At 43.4% G+C, this 20662-nt stretch overlaps 1 protein-coding gene across 1 annotated transcript in view; it reads right to left on the reverse strand.

Annotated features, from left to right (window-relative positions):
• Positions 1–20662, reverse strand: part of SORCS3 (sortilin-related VPS10 domain containing receptor 3) — an 839716-nt gene that overhangs the window by 581280 nt on the left and 237774 nt on the right. Inside the window, exon 2 of the mRNA XM_006879952.1 lies at positions 7836–7903. Coding sequence (XP_006880014.1) covers positions 7836–7903 — 68 coding nt within the window. The remainder of the gene's footprint in view (positions 1–7835; positions 7904–20662) is intronic.

Raw genomic sequence — 20662 nt, forward strand, 5'->3', positions numbered from 1 at the left:
AAAATGATGGGATTTTACTGAGGAATTAACAGGTCAGAAATAGAATACAATTCTTCACTCATGACATTCTCTTCTCAGAGATGCTCTGAGTTGGGCTTCTCTCTCTGAACTCTGGCTTCAGTCTTACACAGGCAAGTGCTATGAGACTCTTCTGCTTCTGCCAACCGTGTACCATCCCTTACTCCACCAGTAAGCCTAGGCCTAAATATGCTTGCCTCTAGCTCCAGGAGTTGGCACACCTACCTCAGTTCTGTTTCACATTAGCCTCTGGTTCTCTGTCATCTCCTCTGCCACCATTGCCACTGGCTCTACTCTTGTTGCCACCTGGGCTGAGGTGTCTCAGTTAGGTTCCATCTGGCATGGAATCTCTTGCATAAAGAGCATGCTACACTTCCAGCTGCTTTCATGGTGGTGTGGAGGTTCCTGCTTTCTGCCCGAGTCTGTGCAATTCAAGCGTGGTTCAAGCACCAGCTCACTGGCGTCTTACAGGTTCTGACTGCTATCAACCCTCCTTCAGGATTCAGGTAGGAAACTGTCCATCTTTCTCCCAAGGAGCTTCTGGTACATTCAGATTTCTGGTGACATTCAGCCTCTGGGTTAGGAGACTATGTCACCTGGCAAAGCTAACCAACTTATCTGACTTTTAAGCATCTTATTTCCATGTCCCCATCCAAAATCAGCTATTTACCTTATTTATAATATTAGCAATCTATTCAATCCAATGGTAGGCCACATGTATCTAATATTTGCATAACCCTACATCCCTTTAAAAGAGAGATCTGTTGACTTAGTGGTAAAAATCTACACTGTAATCTCAAAGGCATGTGGTTGGAACCCATGAGCTGCTCCTTAGAACAAAAATGGGAAAATTCCTCCCATGCTATTACTGCTTCTAAAAACCTGCTGGAGGGACAGTTATGGGTTTGTTCTAACTCGACGGTGCTCAAAAACGCTCACAGGCCTTTAATATGGAGGCTCTTAACAAAACAACATGTTGTCGTCATTCTGTAACACAGAGTCATCTAACAAAAAACACAGACCTTCAAAACCAGAAAAGGAATGTCAGGGATGAGTTCTTTCTCCATAACTTTTCAATCTTTATGCTGAGCAAATAATTTGTAAAGCATGACTCTAAAGAGGTGTGAGGTGTCAAGATGGGAGGAAGACTCATCAACAACCTGCATTTTGCAGACAGGACAACCTTCTTTGCTCAAAGTGAGGATATGAAACTCTTCTGAAGAATATGGATTGCATCCCAACATCAAGAAAACACAAGTCCTCATCACGGGACCAACAGTCAACACCATGATAGATGGAGAAAAAAACCCTGACGTTTTCAAAGATTTAATCCTGCTGGGATCACAATCCACACCCTCTGTACCAGCATTCAGGAAATCAGGAGATGTACTGCATTTGGACATTCTTGTTTAAAGCAGTTTAATTCTGCAAGGTGGGTAATTCTTACTTAATTAACAATCAGATATAAGCTGTTTGGGCATTTTTAGGTCATTAATAAACAGGTGTAAGTTGTTTGGTAGTTTTAATTAACAGTCAGGTAAAAGTTGTTTGGTCATTTTGATTTAATTAACAATCAGTTGTGGGCTGGAATCCTCTTGTTTTAAACCATGAGGACCCAAGTGGGTGGGCCTTAGTGATTAAAAATTGGTTGAGCCTGAGGGCCACAGGCCACTGGGCCTGGTGTGAAAACTGATTTGCTATTAGAGTTACAAACTCAACTGTCACTTTGTTGTGTTCTGGGAGATTGTTCTAATTTGTACTTGTCTGTCAGATTTCTGTACTAAGATAACTAGTGGGTTTCTGGGATACTAAAAGCTATGCCACTGGTGTGTCAAATGCCAGAAGGGTTACCCATGGTGGAGAGGTTGTAGTATAGCTAGGAAGCAGGATTTGCCATCCACTTCTAAAATAACAGGCCTCTGAAAACCCTATAAACAGTTGAGGACTGTAGGTAGTTATAGTAGTAGTGGTAGAACTCAGATTGGAAGTCAGTCAAAATGAGGAAAAACAAAGCAAACATTGCTTAGTAACTAGAACATAAAATATATGTAGCTTGACAGTTGGAAAACTAGCAATCACGAAAAATGAAATGGAACACACAAGCATAGGCACTTTAGGTATTAGTGAGATGAGACGAGATAAGATGAGATGAGATGAGATGAGATGAGATGAGATGAACTACCTTTGACCCCTTTGAATCAGATAATCTCATGGTATACTATGTTGTGAATGAAAACCAGAAGAACAGGGTTGCATTCATAGCCAAAAAGTCAATTTCAAGTTCTATCCTAAAATACAATGTTCTGAGTGTGAGGATATAATCCATATGCATATAATGAAGGTTCATTAATATGACTATTATTCAAATATGCACTCCTATATCTAGAACCCAAGAGAGAGAAATTGAAAATTTTTATGAAATCCTACAGTCAAAAATTGACCAAACATGCCATCAAGAAGTGTTAATGATAACTGGTGACTGGAATACAGAAGTTGTAAACAATGAAGAAGGTAATAGTAGTTGGAAAATATGGGCTCAGAAACGAGGCTGGAAATAGAATGATTGAATTTTGTATTTTTAAAGATTTATTCAATGCAAATACCTTTTTACAAAGACACAAACAGTGACTTTACATGGACCTCACCTGATGGGCTGCATAGGAATTAGACTGACTACCTCCGTGGAAAGAATCATTGGGCAAGCTCAACATTGGCAGTCAAAACACAGACTACTGGTCAAACATAGGGTCGCTATGAGTCGCCTGCGACTCGATGGCACTTAACAACAACAACAACAACAAGAAGTTCAAATTGAGGTAAAAGAAAATGAAAATTAGTCCACAAGAACCAAGATATGGTCTTGAATCTATTCCATCCAGGTTTCAAGAACATCTTAAGGATATATTTGAAGGATAAACACCAATGATCAAAGTCCAGATGAGTTATGGGATTAGATCAGGGATACCATCCATGAAGAAAGCAAAAGGTAATTACAGAGACAGAGAAGAAAGAAAAAGGCAAAACAGATGTCAGAAAAGACTCTAAAAGGCAAACATACTGAAGTAAAAGAGGTGAACTGAAGATTTCAAAGGACAGCTTGCAAAGGCAAAACAAAGTATTATAATGGAATGTACAGAGAGCTGGGATTGGAGAATAAAAATGGGAGAACTTGCTCTACATTTCTCAAGCTGAGGAAACTGGAAAAAAAACAAATTTAAGCCTCGAGTCATAATACTGAAAGATGCCATGGGCAAGATATTGAATAATCCAGAAAGCATCAAAAGAAGATGGAGAATCACTGTACCAAAAAAGAAGTGACATTAAAAAATTTCAGGAAGTACCATATGAGCAGGAGCCAATGGTAATGAAGGAGGAAGCAGAAGCTTCACTGAAGGCACTGGCAAAAATACAAGGAATCAACGGGATACCAACTGACTTGGTTTAATTAATTCATGCAGCCTTTGATGCACTCAGCAGTTTATACCAGGAAATCTGGAGGACAGCTATCTGGTCAACAGATTAAAAGAGGTCCATATTTGTTCCCATTTCAAAAAAAAAGTGATCCAATTGAATGTGGAAATTATAGAACAGTATTATTAATGTCACATGCAAGCAAAATACTACTAAAGAAAAAGAGCTAGAACAGTACATACATAGGGAACTGCCAGAAGTTCAAGCAGGATTTAAAAAAGGCTGTGGTATCAGGGATATCACTGCTGATGTCAGACGAAACCTGGCTGAAAGTAAAGGATGCCAGAAGAAGGTCCATTTATTCTTTATTGACTACGCAAAGGCATTTGACTGTGTGGATTATAACAAGTTATGGCTAACACTGAGAAGAAAGGGAATCCCAGAGAACTCAGTTGTGCTCATATGAAACCAAGAACTAGACCAAGAGGCTGTTATATGAACAAAGCAAGGGGGTGTTAAAAATATGATTTAAAAATAAGAAAAGTGTCCATCAGAGTTGTATTATCTCTCTATGTCCATTCAATCTGTATCCTGAACAAATTATTCAAGAAGCTGGACTCTAGGAAAGAAGAATGTAGTGTCACGATTGGAAGGAGACTCATTAATAACCTGTGTTATGCAGATGGCACAACCTTGCTTACTGAAAGTGAGGACCTGAATCACTTTTTGCAGAGGATCAAAGAATATAGTCTTCAATACAGACTGCATCTCAATACCAAGAAGACAGAGATTTGTACCACTGGACCAAGAGGCAACAGCAACATCATGATAGATGGAGAAAAGGTTTAACTGTCAACAACTTCATCTTACTTGGATCCATAATGAACACCCTCAGTACCAGCAGTAAGGAAATCAGGAGAGAGACTGCACTGGAAAAGTCTGCAATTAGGTCCTCTCCAAATTATTAAGAAGTAATGATGTCAGTTTGAGGCCTAAGTTGCGTCTAATTCAGGCCATGGTCTTTCTGATCACTTGTTATGCATCTGAGAACTGAACAACGAATAAGGATGACAAAAGAAGAACTGATGCCTTTGAGGTATGCTGTTGGAGAAGAGCACTAAACATCCCATGGATGGCCAAAAGAACGAACAAATCAAACATGTTTTTAAAAGGGTGCAGCCGGAGTGCTCTTCAGTGACAAGGATGATATGACTTCACCTCACACACTTTGGGCATGTTGCTAGAAGGGACTATTCTCTGTAGAGGGAGATGATGCTCAGAAAGGTAGAGGGTTGGCGAAGGAGAAGATCCTCGATCAAGTGGACTGACACATTGACTGCTGCAATGGGCTCTATTTAACGTGTCAAAAGTGTAAGGATGGCATAGGATAGGACAGGGTTCAGTTCTGTTGTTGATAGGGTCGCTAGGGGCCATATTTGACTCAATGGCATCTAACAACAACTACAACATTGCAATGGACAAGTCTGCTGTCGGGGACCTCTTTAAAATATTGAAAAGCAGTGATATTAGTTTGAAGACTAAGGTGTGTCTGATTCAGATCATGATCTTCTCAATCACCTGCCACCCATCAGAGAGCTGGCAATAAAGGATGACAGAAGCATAATTAATACCTTTGAGTTGTGGAGCTGGAGAAGACTTCTGTCTATTCTTTGGAATTTCAAATGAACAAACAAATGAACACTTTCTTGGAGAAAGTGCAGGCAGGGGGCTCCCTGGAGACAAAGACGGCAAAGCTTCATCTCTCATCTCACTCTGGACATGAAGCTAGAGTAGGCTATTCCTTGGAAAGGGACATCATGCTTGGAAAGATGGAGGGTCAGCAAAGGAGGGGAGGATTCCCTATGAGAAGAATTGACACAGAGAGTCAGCAACGAGTTCTAGAGTGTCAGGTACGATAAGGATGGCACAGGACAGGGCAGAGTTCAGGTCTGTTCACAGGATTGCTATGAGTCATACTCAAATCAATAACACCTAACAACATAGAGCCATGTGATGAGGGTACACAGACAATAGCTTTAAAAGGCCATACTGGATAATCTACTGCACCAAAGAGACCCAGAGTTGAAATCCACTCCACAGCAGTGGATTGTCCCAGGTTTCTGGGAGATAAACACTCAGCAGTAGGAATTTCCCTAGTGAATGGAGTGTTTGTGTTATTCATGGTGGATCTGAATAACACCTGGAAGTTTATACTAATGAGATCTCTCTAGAAGAACGACAATTAGACCTCCCAGGAGAAGGAAGGGGCTAGAGACTGAGTACCATCACATGGCCAATGTATCAGTCACTCAAGCCTAAGTACGGAAATAAAAAAATTAAAAAAACTCAGGGCACAGAGGCTCTGGGAAGCATCATGATTGACAATATTCCACACACACTGAGGTACTGTGACTAAGGCACGTCCCTGTGGACACAGACCCCTTTGCATTTGTGATCTGGCTTGGTCTTGCCCTTTGCATGACTTCCTTTGACTGCTTCAGATTTGCATTGTTTCGCTACAAAGAACCTGTGATGGTAAATACTTGCTATCAGCCAGTTCTGTGAGTCATCTTAGCTGGTTATCAAGTCTGAGGAAGGCAGTGGGAACCTCAACCTTTTTAACCATGTGGTCAAAAGTGAGGGTATCATAGAAACACTCAAATTTGTAGCTGATGTCCTGGAGGGTAAGAAAAACACTCAAGTTTAAAACTAGCTGATCAGGGAAGTTGGTGTCTCAGGGACCCCAAAATTTATCCTGGTGTATATGTAATGTGAGCCCCAAAGTGACAATTATCTTGGCTCTGAAAACTCCTACACTTGTGGCTGGGGTCTAAAGAACAGGTAGGCTTGTGGGGCAGTGTGTCTGCAAAGTGTATCCTGAGGTGTACATAATGTGAGCCCCAAATTGAGAATTATCTTGGCTCCGAAAACTCCTATACTTGTGGCTGGGGTATAAATAACAGGTAGGCTTAATAATAATAACAGGTGTGTCTGCAAGTATCCTAATTCAGGCATTTAGTATGAAGAGTCACTTGCAGTGGGACATATACTTTATAATCTAAGGGTCTCATGCTCTAAGCAATTGGCCTGCGTTTCGCAGGTTTGTCTTCTCCACCCCTAGAGAGCTAGCCAAAGTTCTCTGAAACCTGGGGTGCTAGGGCTGGCTGCATCCTGATACATAAAAAAGCTGTTTCTCAGTAAGGATTAGATTGCTCATGGCATTACTTGCTCCAAGCAGCCAGTAACACAAGAGCTGCGCCACCAAATGTCATTGTGTTTGCACTTGCAGGGAGGTTTTCGGAGGCTCTAATTCCCTGAGAAGAACCACGTGAGCGGAAATCGTCAGGTCTCATCTTTATGTGCCACCTGCTTACTTACACCTCTGCCCATTTTCAACGAGCAGCAAAATTAGGTTCTACACACCATTGTGCAAAATGAGGGAGGCCACAGTCGATATGAGCAATTAACCCCTACATATTTAATAGATGCTCTGACTGCTCGCCTTCCCTGGGAGAGAGGCTCCGGCTCATGTTACGCAAATAAACAGGTCAGAGGAAGAAGCAAGGCAGGCAGACAAGTCCCAGCCTACGATGCTCCAAGACCCAGGGAAACCCTATGGACAGGGCACGGGGATGACAACGCCACCTTTGGTGACAGACTCCTACCGAGCGTTTACACAGCAGAGCCAACAGGATAGGGATGCACGGGGCTCTCGGCCTGAAACAGCATGTCCAAGGGGCTGGGACACTGGCTATTGGGCTGTGTGAATGTATGTGAGCGTGAGCACACGTGTGAACACGTAGATGTGTGTGTGTGTGTGTGTGTGTGTGTGTGTGTGTGTGTGTGTGTATGTGTGTGTGTGTGTGTGTGTGTGTGTGTGTGTGTGTGTGGTGGGAGGGAACCACGAAGACAGAAGCGTGCAGTGATCACGGACAACATCATTCGGCCCTGATTTCTCCAGGTATCTTGTTCCCATCACCACCATCCTCCTCTCAAGAACCACAGCATCTTACAGATGCAAAGGCCTTGGGAGTGCATTTGACAGACATACGCAAACAGTTCCTGATCCAAGACTCTCTCCAAAGCAGGACCCTCTCCACCCTATCTGTGTTCCCTGGCTCTTTTGGGGAAGCTTGTCTTAACCAGACACTGTGTTAGTCAGGTTGGAGGAGACGCTGCAGGAAGGCAGAGGCAACACCACCACAAGACAGACGTGCTACAGGTCTCCAAAAAGAGCCGGGCAGAGCACGAGGGGAATTCTCAGGTAGGAGCCAGGGGTTCCACCTGGGGCGTGCTGGAGGAGAAGGGCTTTCTACTTCTTCCCAGAGGAGTTTCCCAACTGTTCAGCTTGTATTTTTCAGGTAAATAAGCCAGAGGAGCGCCGTAAGGATCTTAAATCGACTTACCTCCACAATGAACTCTCAGTCACACTCCCTAGGTTGAAGTCATACAGCTTCGTCAGGATTAGGATGACCTGCAAGTGGGGTGGGGATGAAGGTGGGAGAGGACCAGGAGGAAACAAAAAGAAAGTTGACTTTAGTGTATGCAGCAATACAGCAACCAAAACCAAACCCACCATCATTGCATTGATGCCAACTCTTAGCAACCCAAGAAGCTGGAGATTGATTGTCCCATAGGGTTTCCATGTTGCTGTTGTTATGTGCCGTTGAGTCGCTTGCAACTCACAGTGACCCTCTGTACAACAGCCCTAAACCCTGCTCTGTCCTGTGCCAAGCGCACTGTCTCCAACACACACATCCCAATTACCCCAGTCACTGAATCAATCCACCTCATAGGGGGTCTTCCCCTCCTGCGCTGTCCCTCCACCCTCCCAAGCATGATGTCCTTCTCCAAGGACCGGTCCCTCCTTACAACATATCCAAAGTATGTCAGACAAAGCCTCAGAATCTTTGCCTCCAAGGAGCAGCCTGGTTCAACCCTCTCCAGGATGAATCTGTTTGTTTTCCTAGCAGTCCATGGTACCCTCAATACTCTTCTCCAGCACCAAAGCTCAAGGGCATCAATTCTCCTTCTCTCCTGCCTAGTCATTGTCCAACTCTCTGATGCCGTGAATAATTACAGAAGCAGGCTAGGTTAGCAGTCAAGCACTTAAACACTTGCACCACCAGCGTGCCTTGTAACAATATGCAGTGCATCTCAAATCACCCAGAGGTAGGCTTAGCATTTATCCTCAGAGTTGAGGGGTATTATAGGATCAAACAAAAGGGAGGGGAAAATCATTAATTTGATGCAGCCCTATAACTGGTGGCATTTATTTTAATCCTGATGATGCTTTGCATTTGAAATAAAAGATGCCAACAGGAATTAATTGGGTATTGACTGTTGTTTCCCTGTATCTGTCCTCCCTCAAAGTCACACACAAGCCAGCAAGTGCTGTTCACCAGAAAGGCCACCTGGGGAGTGATGGGCTGGTACATACAGCTAATACTCTTGGTTGGGACTCCAATTCCACTCATAGGTGCTTTGGAGGAAAGGTCTGATGATCTCCTTTCAAAAAAACAGCCACTTAATGAGATTATATTATGATGCAGCCACTCAGGAATGCAATTTGCAGTTTCTTCAAAAAGGTGAACATAGAGATCCCATATGACCCAGTTATTCCACTGCGATAAATATATCCCAAGGAAAAGAGACCTGAGACGCAAATGGAGATTGGTACACCTATGTCCATGGCAGTGTTATCCTTAAAATTGAGAAAATGAAAAAAAAAACAAAACAAAAAACCCACAACACAAATCCAGCCTAAATGCCCATCAACAAACAAATGGATTGAGAAGTTGTTGTATACAATGCAGGACAAAGGTGCAATGATTTCATAAAATATAACATGAAACAGTCTGGGGAGCACTATGCTGAGTAAACTCAGTCTCATAAATGCTGTCTAAGATCACTGCTGTAAAAACAGATAACTAGTAAGATGTGTGTTTATGTTCAAAAGGGGAAAGGGAGGGAGGTAAGGGGGCAGACTCTAGATAGGGGAAGGAATCCCTATGTTAGCAAACTTTGGTGGGCGGATTGGGGGGTTACAGTGAAGGAATGGGAATGATCTCATGGGCTCTGAAAAGATGCCTAATGGTAGGCTTAGATCAATGGTGACTGATTTCATAAAAGCCAATGTATATTAATTATTGTATGTAAACACAATGTGAATGAATATGTGGAGCACAACGTGCTTGAACCCAAAACAAGGTATATGAATTTTGTATATAAACCAATATAAAATAAAATCACACACACACACGAAAAATCAGCCACTGGAAATTTTAGGGAGTAGTTCTTTGACACTAAGGAAGTTGGCATGAGTCAGAATCAACTCCATAGTAACTGTGCGTTCAAGGGGAGGGAACCTAGAAATCAGAGACTGTGCTTATTTTTTACTGATTTACAGGATTGAACCCAAAAGGGTGAGAAGGCATTAGTGCTGGTTCTGTGTATAAGAAAGGTCGGAAGGTATACTGTGCTCCCATCAGTAGGGGCTTAAGTCAGCTGCCTTCACGTCATTCCCAACCCATGATAATCCCTTGCTTACAGAGTAGAACTGAGCTCCACGTGTATTTGAGATAATAAATCAAAGCAGGCTGGCAGATGTTTCTTCCATAGTGACACTGAGTGGACCCAAACTACTAACTTTAGATGAGCAACCTAAAGCAAACAATGTGTGCCACTCAAGGCTGAGTGAATTAATGCAGTCTCATAAGGACAAAAACCGCTTAAGACATAAGACCATCATGGTAAAAATAGTAACTAGTAAAACACATATGGTGACCAAACTGGAAATGGTGTGGGAGCAGAGAGGTGAGGACAGGTAGGCGTGAAACCACAGGGCTGCACAGTTTGGTGGGTGGAGGGAGGGGGACAGTAAATGGGAAGGATCTGGGAGAAAAAAAACCAGGATAATAATGATGGACAAGTTTCAATGGTGATTAATTTTATAAAACAATACATGAGAAGGATTGTATGAAAACACAGTATGAATTAAGAATAGTGTGAAACACAATATATATAACCTTTGTAAGCAAATCAATTAAAAAATGTAAAAAAAAAAAAGCAGAGTGACAGATCTTTCTTCCATAGTGTCACTGAGTGGATTCAAACCACTAATTTAGATTAGGAGCATAAAGCAAACAATTTGTGCCACTCAAGGATGCACGCATGGTAGGGCAGTAGCAGTTATAAAGAGCTAAGTGGCCAGCTCAGTCCCCAGCATCCTCTCTGAGCACCTGTCCCCTCCTATCTACAGTCCCTGTGGAGTAAATATATTTTTAGGATCCCAGTTGATTCTAGAACCACTTTCCTGACAAAAGTTTAAGATGAAATACAGATTTTGTGCACGTCAGTCATAAAATCTTTTGCCACTGAGTTGATTCCAGCTCATCGTGACATGGCAGAAGCACCCCTTTGGCTCGCCAAGGCTGCACTGTTTTTGGAAGCAGATTGTTCCACGTTACTCCCACATAGCAGATAGTGGGCTTGAACCTTTTGCCATGCTCTTCGCCACTGGGGCATCAGGATTCCTCGGTCATCAAGTCACCGATGTCAACTCAAACTCCAAAAACCCTAGAGTATAGAGAAGGACCGCCCCTTATGGTTTCTAGGACTGTAAATCTTTCATTTAAACAGACATCAATGTCTCTGGTGGCCTCATGGCTTGAAACTGTGCTGCAATCCCAAAGGCACGTGGTTTGAATCCCACCTGCTGCTCCATGGGAGGACGGGCAATCTCCTCCCATGCAATTAATTGCCTCTGAAAACCCATCGATTCCGACTTGACGGTACACAACGACGATGACAACAACGACAACAACATTTCTCCTTTGGAATGGCTGACCAATGGGCTTGAACAGCACTGACTTTTGGCTTAATGTCCAGGTCCTTAAGAATTGCACCATCAGACCTTGTACACAAAGCCATACGCAAAACAAACACACAAACCTTGCAACTGAGCCAATTTCAACTCATACTGACCCACAGGACAAAGCAGAACTTTCCAGAGGCTGACTTCTTCATCTTTTTCCTGTGATCTAACTGTTGGTTTCAAACCTTTTGCTTAGCAAACAAGAGCTTCACCGACTCTTCCACAAGGATTCTTTCAGAGCCATGCCAAAATTAAACTCACTGTCTTTTGATCAATATCAATTCATGACAACTCTGAAATCTCCTCTTGTAAAGATTTCCAAGACAGTAAATCTTTCCAAGGGGAGATTACTCGTCTTTCTCTCATAGAGTAACTGCCAAATTCATACCACTGGCATTTACGTTAGCAGTGCAACGCACAGCACGTTTAGGCTCTGCCTATAATTTGGTAAAGGGTTGTCTGAAGAAGCCTGGATGGCCAGACCTGGCCCATAGCCCACTTAGACTCCTCCAACTCGGGATATGGATACGACATCTCTCTGCCTGCCCCTCATGTGCCCGGACAGTGGCATACACACAACCTCATCTCTTCAAGAATGCTAAGCGCATGCACCTGAATCGATTTTAATCAAAGCACAGGTGTATAATGTACATCGCCTGCCTGCATGTGTGATAATCCAGTTACACATAATTGTGTTTATCTAAATTTAATGCACAACTCATTTCACTTTTCTCAGCTCCTTCCCATTCCACAATTTAACTTCATCCAGTTCATTTTCACAGCAGCCATTAAACTCTTTCCGAGATAATGAATTTCTCCTCCCAAGATTGGACTTTTCCATTCTGGGTAGCCATTTAAGATTAAAGAAAAATAATCAGCCATTATACTGAACATTTTTATGGCACTCAACGTACAATGAAGCTCTCACTTGGAGATTTATTCTCATCCAGCACCCCATGGGGTCAGTTAGCATCATATCCATTTCTTTCATGTAAACTAAGAGGGGCGCAGAATCAAGTTAAGAGGTATGACCCACATGGGTCAAAGAGAGTCCATGGCAAAGTTAATTTGAGGACTTAAGTTGGCTTGGGAAAGTCAACTATTCTGTGGAATCTTGAGAATGCGAACTGGTGGAATGGTAAGACACAGTCAAATGTCAAGGTAAAGTTGAATGTCATGGCACCATAAATGAAGAAGAAGCTACCAAAGCACACTTCTTCCCAAAGCACGACTGCAAGAGGTGTGGATCATGTAATGACTGTTATCCACGGTGGTTATTATTCAGAGTGGCCCTTGCTTCTCCCATACAGAGTTCATGTCTTCATTTGCTAAATGGGGATAATCAACAAGGGACTTACCAACATCATCCAAAACCAAATTCCTAACAATGTACCAGATAATTTTTGTTGGCTGAATGCATACACACAAACACACACACACACCCCTTTGGAGGTTGAGGGGGTGGAGAGTGCAGGGAAGAGAGAGGAAGAGACAGGAGAAGGTAGAGAGAGCAGTTCCACTCTGTCCTATAGGGTCACCGTGAGTCAGAATGGACTCAACAGCCCACACCACCACCGGGTCACTGCCCATGTCCAATCCCTTTGTTACCACCTGCCCACTTCATTGGTCCAGACACACCCAAGAACAGTCTCCTTCAAGTAGCCTCCTGTGACTACTACAGTCTCCAAGTCCTCTGCCCTCTGAAGTTCTTAACAGCCAGGCACATAATTCACCACTTAATGAGATAACTATTTGGACAGTTTCTTGATAGTTACATGAGTTGCCTGCCTGGGGTAGAATATCCCTCTCATGGAGAGCTGGGCTCAACATGTCAAATGAAGATTTTTTAATAAAAATAGTAATTTGGAGTCAATGAAGGATATTAAAGATCTGTTGGGAAACCAGGCTTTGTAAAGTGATGGTATGAATATAGTCTATTGTCATCATTTTATGGGGGGGGGATGTCCCAGAGAGGAAAATATGACCAGAGTCAAGTCTCAGCTCTGTGGCTCTTTTGCCAAGAGTCCTATGGCAGTGTTTTTCTCACCTAGTGAGTAAAGTGAACGGAACAGTGAACTCCATAGCGTAGCTGGTAGGGAACTATACGGCTAACCAGAGGGTCCTGTCTCTCTGGAGGTTCAAATCCACGAGTGGCTCCCTGGGAGAAAGATAAGCCCTCTCTTCTCATGCTACTTACAATCTTAGAAACCCACTGGAGGTTCAGGTCTGAGTTGGTTCCAGTTAGAAGGCAATGATTGTTTGAGCTGTTAACAGTCATGGAAACCCTACTGAATTAATGCAGAACACTCAACCCTGCTCCTAGCACATGTCAATCACATGGCCAGTGAATCAGTCACTCAAGCCTGGTTAGAATGTGGAGATCTTCCTACGTTGATCCCAAGCTGTATTCTAAGAGTTTTCTAGGCCATGATTCCTCTCCTGCCACAATGAGTGATCTTCAGCTAGGAACGCACCCCTTCCTTCCAGTTGAGTTTAACCTTAAAACGGAAGCAGAAAGTAGGGAAAGTAAGAAGACAGCTTACCAAAGTCACACCAGAGTTCTCTAGAGGAAAAAGCCAAACAGCTGGAAACTCAAAGGCAGGAATCCTTCCTTCCGCTGGAGCTAAACCCAGACATTACAAAGCTACAAAGAGATGTCGCCTTCAGACCTAAGGTATTCTGTGCCAAGCAGATAAAACCAAGACGTCTGGCCTCCTTCACCAGCAGAAAAGAACAAAGCAGAGGCGTCAGACCCACCTAACTCATCCCAGGCTGCCAGCAAGAACTCAGATCACCAAGAAGAGATGTTAATGTTCCTCAGGTAACACAGCTGGATGGACGCAACAGGCGGTAGGTTTTGTCGTTACTTCTGAGCCCTCAGCAAGGCGAGACTTGACTTTCTCCTCCAGCTTCACCTCTAGCAAATGCCTTCGAAGGACAGTCAAGTTTATGAAGTAAATGCCGAGAGCAAACATTCAGGGCCTTCCCTCTATGCAATACAAACACATCTGCCTTGGAAGTGCAGTCAGAATGTTTTTTAGACACAAGAACAGCAAGACTAGACTTAAGCCCAGCAGAGATTGTGAGGATGGTCCGGGGTCAAGCAGTGTTTCATCCTCTGTGGAGTCCACAGCGAAACACCCAAAAACAAGGAAAAAGTAGCTATGGGTGCTTTTAATTATTGTTGCTGCTACGTACTATCGAGCTGGAACTGACTCCCACTTGACTCTCCAGCAGGTTTTGAGAAGCAGTAAAGCACAACCCAGCTTGCTCCTGTGCAGAAACTGGGGAATTCAAATCACAAGCCTTTGGGCTGACAGCGCCAAGTCCTTACCACTATGCCATCAGAGCCCCCTGTTGTTGTACCTTCAAGTCAGAACAGACCCATAACTGCCCTCCAGCGGGTTTTCAGAAGCAGTTTAATCACAAGGAAGGAGACTGCTTATCTTTCTATCACAATGCATCTGGTGGATTTGAACTATATGCCTTTGAGACTGTGTGCAGCTCCTTACCAATAGGCCACAAGAGCTCCCCAGTAGTAGGTAGTGTATCTCTCTGCATTGTAGTGAGGAGGAGCTCACTAGGGTTGGCCAAACTGTTCCCATAGCAGGTAGCTACTGTCAGAGGCAGCACTCCACCAAGGTCTACTTGCCTTCACCAGGCTTGTTCTGCCGAACAGCAATGCTCATGGGGTCAACAAATTCTTGAGCAGGCCCACTGGGCCAAGACAATTTAAAGGAACATGAACAGGGGAAAAAATACATGCTTCCCCTCAAGGACATTATCATCCATTACTGAAGGCCACACATGTTTACTGAGCATCTAATGAGTGAACCCCAAAGCCAAATGCTAAGCTCTGCAAATCAGAGAGAAACTGGGAGCTCAAGAGCTAAGGGTAAAGCTAAATTCTGTTTCCTTTGTTATTCCAAAAAGAAACAGGAAACAGCTGGAGAGTGAGACAAGAACTAGAGAAATTGCTGGGAGACTCAGGTGTGTTAAATAAGCTTTGTCAAATAAGCGTTCTTATTTTCCTATCCAGCTACCTTCCTAGGGGGTTAGACTGCAGAGAAATGAGAATAACAAAGTGGATTAAGTATGAGTAAATAGCACTTCTCTCCTATTACACGTTGGACATACATAAACATACAGAGAGTACTGAAACCCCCAGATACATATGCGTATATGTGTATAAATAAATATACCTGGAAATATCATATATATTTATGGGGAAAAATACTTAAAGCTTCATTTAAAATTAACATCTTTCATCTCCTCTCAAGTAACCCTTTTTGTTCATACAGCTTTTCTAAGCATTTATCCACATTGGGTTAGCAAGACATCTTAGACTGTCTGTCTTCCAGGGAGATTTAGCTCTCTCTACAGTCAGAAATCAGGCCTTACTTAAGGCTGTTCACTCCATCCCTGCTGTAATGCTTGGCCTATGGCAGGCACTCCCCCAGAACTACTGAACGAACTATAAATGTATGCAATTACCAAACTTAGTGTAGCTGAGCCTATTTCTAACCATAGCCACTCTATAGGACACAGTCTAACTTCCCCATTGGGTTTCCAAGGTATAAAGCTTCATGGAGGCAGAAGCCACATTTGTGTGCTTGTGGAGCAGCTGGTGGGTTCAAAATATTAGCAGCTGAGTGTTTCAAGCACCGTGCCACAAGGGTTCCCTAAATACATGGCAATAGGAAAGGATAAAAGAAGAAATAAGATCATAAATCCATTAATGATATTGTGGTGGTTGTTGCTGTTGTTGTTATGTGCCGTCAAGTCGTTTGCGACTCATAGTGACCCTATGTACAACAGCCCTAAACTCTGCTATATCCTGTGGCAAACTCACTGCCCCTGACACACCCATCCTGATTACCCCAGTCACTGAATCAATCCACCTCAAAGAGGGTCTTCCCCTCCTGCGCTGTCCCTCTACCCTACCAAGCATGATGTCCTTCTCCAAGGACCTGTCTCTCCTTAGAACATGTCCAAAGTGTGTCAGACAAAGCCCCAGAATCTTTGCCTCCAAGGAGTAGCCTGGTTTAACCCTCTCCAGGATGAATCTGCTTGTTTTCTTGGCAGTCTATGGAACATTCAATACTCTTCTCCAGCACCACAGCTCAAAGGCATCAATTCTCCTTCTATCCTCCCTAGTCATTGTCCAACTCTCTGATGCATAACAAGTGATTGCAAAGACCATGATGAAGACATTGATTCCAGAAGAAACAATCAGAAGTCTTCAAGAAGGAGAAGGATTATATAAGCTCCACGTAAACAGATGGTAAGAATTCTACTGTATTTTTTGCTTTTACTTTTGCTTTTGCTAGTCTTTGGGTGATACAGATGGTTGCACTCACAGTTTTATTATGTCTGTCAGCTAATGAAAAGGTCAGTGGTTCCAATCCACCAGTCACTGTATGAGAGAAAGCTGAGTTCTCTCTCTGAGATGGGCTTCAAGATTTATAGTGACGGTTATGGACCACAATGAGTCAGGATCAAGTATGGTACCCACTGCCATAGTTGCCAAGCGTAATGCTGATGATATAGACCCATCCAGCAGCCCCACAGAAGAAATGCTTGGTTAGCTGCTTCCATAAAGATTACAGACAAGAAAATTCTATGGAAGATAGTTCTACTCTGTAATACCTGAGGTTGCCATGACTCAGAATTCATTCTACAAACACATATATGTGTGTATATACACCATAGACAAGACTGAGAGTGGGAGAGGGATGGTTATTTGTATTCTAGAAACAGCATAGAGCCAGACTGGCCAGGGCCTTTTACAAGTAAAATTAATCATGTGGTGGGCACAACAGAACATGTACACTGGGCACTCAGAAACACAAAGCCAGCTGTGCTTTTTGGGTTACGAAAGAAGGCACAGAGGACGATAACAGGGCATAGAAAAGAGGGAAGAATCCCAACATGCCAGGGCCATCTACTTACCATCCAGCAACCAGTTCGTCATATGGTGGCAGCCTGCAGGTCGTTATGACACTAGAAGTTATGTTACCAGGGTTTTAAAAATGAGCAGCATCCCCCATGGTGGGACAGGATTCATTCAAAGGAGCATTCTTCGAACGTAAGAAACACTAAGAAGAAAGGTCTGGCCACCTGCTTCTGAAAATAAGTCACTGAAAACCGTGTGGATTCATCCAGAACAATGCACAGTGTTGGGCAGGAAGGTGAGCCTCCTAGTTTGAGAGGCACGTAAAGTGCCCAGAGATCACAATAAGAGGCTTGAGCAGGTCACCAATCATGATAATGACAGGACCAGGCTACCTTCTATTTTTCTGTGCACTGGGGTCATGAAGAGTCAGAGGCAGCTCAGCGGCAACGAATAACAAACTGGTTAGCCACTGGTTACAGGAAAGTTTTATCAGAGCCAACAGCGTGATGGGAACGTGGCAACCGGCATGGCCTTATAAGATCTGCTGCCTTTCTTGACTACTCACCTCCAGACTCAGATCACCTCCTGGTCTTGCCCTCATGCAACTCAGATCACCTCCTGGTCTTGCCCTCATGCATCTCAGATCACCTCCTGGTCTTGCCCTCATGCAATTCATTATCTTCTACTGACCTCATAAGTTCTTGCCAGTTTATACCAACTGAATAGACAGTGTATCAAACCAAACCAAACCAAACCAAACCAAACCAAACCCAATCCACTGTAGAGGACCTCATTGGGACTCATCTTGATCCCCGAGGAAAGAAGAAAACTGCCCTAAAGAGTTTCTGGGTCTGTAAATCCTTACAGAAGCAGAATGTTTTATCTTTTTCTGCAGGTCGGCTCATGAGCTTAAATCTCCATCAACCTACCTTGCAGTTAGGAAACAAATGCTCAAGCAATGCAATACCAGTGCTCCTTTTTAAATACATCGTATTATTACTACTTTGTCTCTAGCTTTCCTTCCTGCCTTTTCAATCACCTAATCCTTTCCTATGGCACACACAATATAAGGTGCATATAAAAGTGTTAAGAGGAGAAATGGTTCCTTTCCTAAAGAAACAGCCTTTTTTCACCTTCCAGAGTTCTGGGTATTTGAACAAAGGAGCCAAACCCTTGGCAAGGCTGAAGACAATGGTATTTTGGGGCAAGTGGTATTTCTCCACTCTTCACATCCCACTTCTTATGTGGGAGGAAATCTTCACACTCAAAAGTGCCAACAATGGTGATCTCACCCTTTATCTATCTGGGAATCAGTACTCTCCGCAGAAGGATGTGATGTCAAGATTGGAGAAAGACCCATCAATATCTGTGTTACGCAGATGATAAAATCTTGCTTGCTTAAAATAAAGAGAACTAGACTCACTGCAGAGAATCAAAGCCTAGAGCCTTCAATATTACATCTCAACATCAAGAAAACAAATATCCTCACCACAGGACCAACAGGCAACGCTGTGACAGATACCAAAAAGATTGAGACTGCCAACTACTTAAGACTGAGACTGTCGACAATCTATGTTACTCACAGTTAACAACAGTAAAGAAATCAAAAGACATGTTGCATCAGTAAACTATGGTGCCAAGGATCTCTCCTCCAGAGTGCTAAAGAGCAAAGATGTCCTTTTACTCCTTAAGAAATGTCTGAAAGCTGAGCAATGAATAAGGATTATATTGCTGTTGTTGTTATGTGCCGTCGAGTCGCCTGCGACTCATAGTGACCCTATGTACAACAGCCCTAAACTCCGCTCTGTCCTATGCCAATCGCACTGTCTCCGACACTCCCATCCCAATTATCCCAGTCACTGAATCAATCCACCTCATAGAGGGCGTTCCTCTCCTGCGCCGTCCCTCCACCCTCCCAAGCATGATGTCCCTCTCTAAGGACTGGTCTCTCCTCACAACATTATAGAGAAAGAATTATATCTTTGAATTGTGATGTTGGAGAAGAGTACAGAATATTCTATGGACTGCCAAAAGCACAAACAAGTCTGTCTGGGAGGAACTGTAACCTCAGAGACAAGGAGGATGAAATTTAGTCTCACATCCTTGGGCATGTTGCCAAGAGATGTCTGTCACTGGGAAGGCAGAAAGTAAAGGGGAAAAAAAATAGAGAGAGAGAGGAAGACCCTCCACCTAAAAGACGGACACAGTGACTAAATCAACGTGCCTGAGCATGTCACAGACGGTGAGGATGATGAAGGAGAGGACAAGGTGCGACCTGCTGTTCAACAGACTGTTATGAGTTGCAGGTGACTTGATGGCACCTAACCACCATGACCTCGGAATCATTCTAAAGTTCCTTGTATCTGAGTGGCAAGTCCTCTGTGTCTGGGATGGGGCTTGCGTGATAGAATGGAAACAAGACAAGATCCAAGAAGAGCGACCACAAGGTCTGCGTGCAAGATCTAGCCTCACCACATGAGAGCTGAGGGATGTATTTAATTTCCAGAATCTGCTCTGATTCCCTGAAGGAGGAATAATTATACACGTCCCCTGCCAACCTCACAGAGTAGCTGACGCAAATCAAATAAGGGAACTAGACCTGCTACCTAAGCTGTGCAAGGCAAATACGAATTACCAGCATGAGAATTAGTCTTTGGAATACAAGTTCTTAGAGAACCATAATTTGGGGAAAGAGGGATAATATTGGGATTCAAGGGCGGCTTGATTGCCTTGAAAAATGTCCAACCATTCTAGGTAAAATGTCCATCCATTCTAAGTGCTTTATCTACTGAAAGAACAAACCAGTTGACGCTGACTCAATTCTAACTTGCAGGACCCACACTGAGGGGGCAAGTAGGACCCAGAGGGGTTTCGTGGCAGTGATTTTTTGGAAACAGACAAAGACCTTTCTTTCAAGGTGCTTTCAGATGATGTCAAACTGCCAACCTTAGGTGAGCTCCCAACCATTTGTGTCACATAGAGAGACTCCAATATTGTGATTCAAGAGGCTAGAAACCAGGCCCTGTGCATTCACGGGGCTCCTGCACTCAGTTTGGAAAGGAAGGCGGGCAGCCCCAGGGGATTCCTGTCCTCTGAAAGGATAATGCGTAATCTGCAAATTCATAAATCACTAGGAACGCTCTCGCCCGTGAGCACATTTAGTGAAGTGAGGACCTTTAATGCCTGTAAAATTCTACTCTGAAGGAAAATTACTTTAGTTCATTAAACCTTCCCGAAATATCGGCGCCTTTAAAGCCACAGGACTCTCTCCACGTCCCCTTCTGACTTTCCCTCACCTCCTACCACCTTGTTCCTGACTCCATCTGATAGTTCTTTGTTTGCAACTAATTGGGTTAGGGACACATGGTGGCTTTATTTACCAGGAGAATCAACAAGGTAAGAAAAACCAATAAAGCTGCTAAGAGATATACCAAGGAGACTGCTTAAAAGAGTGTACTGCC

The sequence above is a fragment of the Elephantulus edwardii genome, unplaced genomic scaffold, assembly GCF_000299155.1.
Source record: "Elephantulus edwardii isolate Elephantulus edwardi_28Jun2011 unplaced genomic scaffold, EleEdw1.0 scaffold00006, whole genome shotgun sequence".
In the NCBI taxonomy this organism is placed as follows: domain Eukaryota; kingdom Metazoa; phylum Chordata; class Mammalia; order Macroscelidea; family Macroscelididae; genus Elephantulus; species Elephantulus edwardii.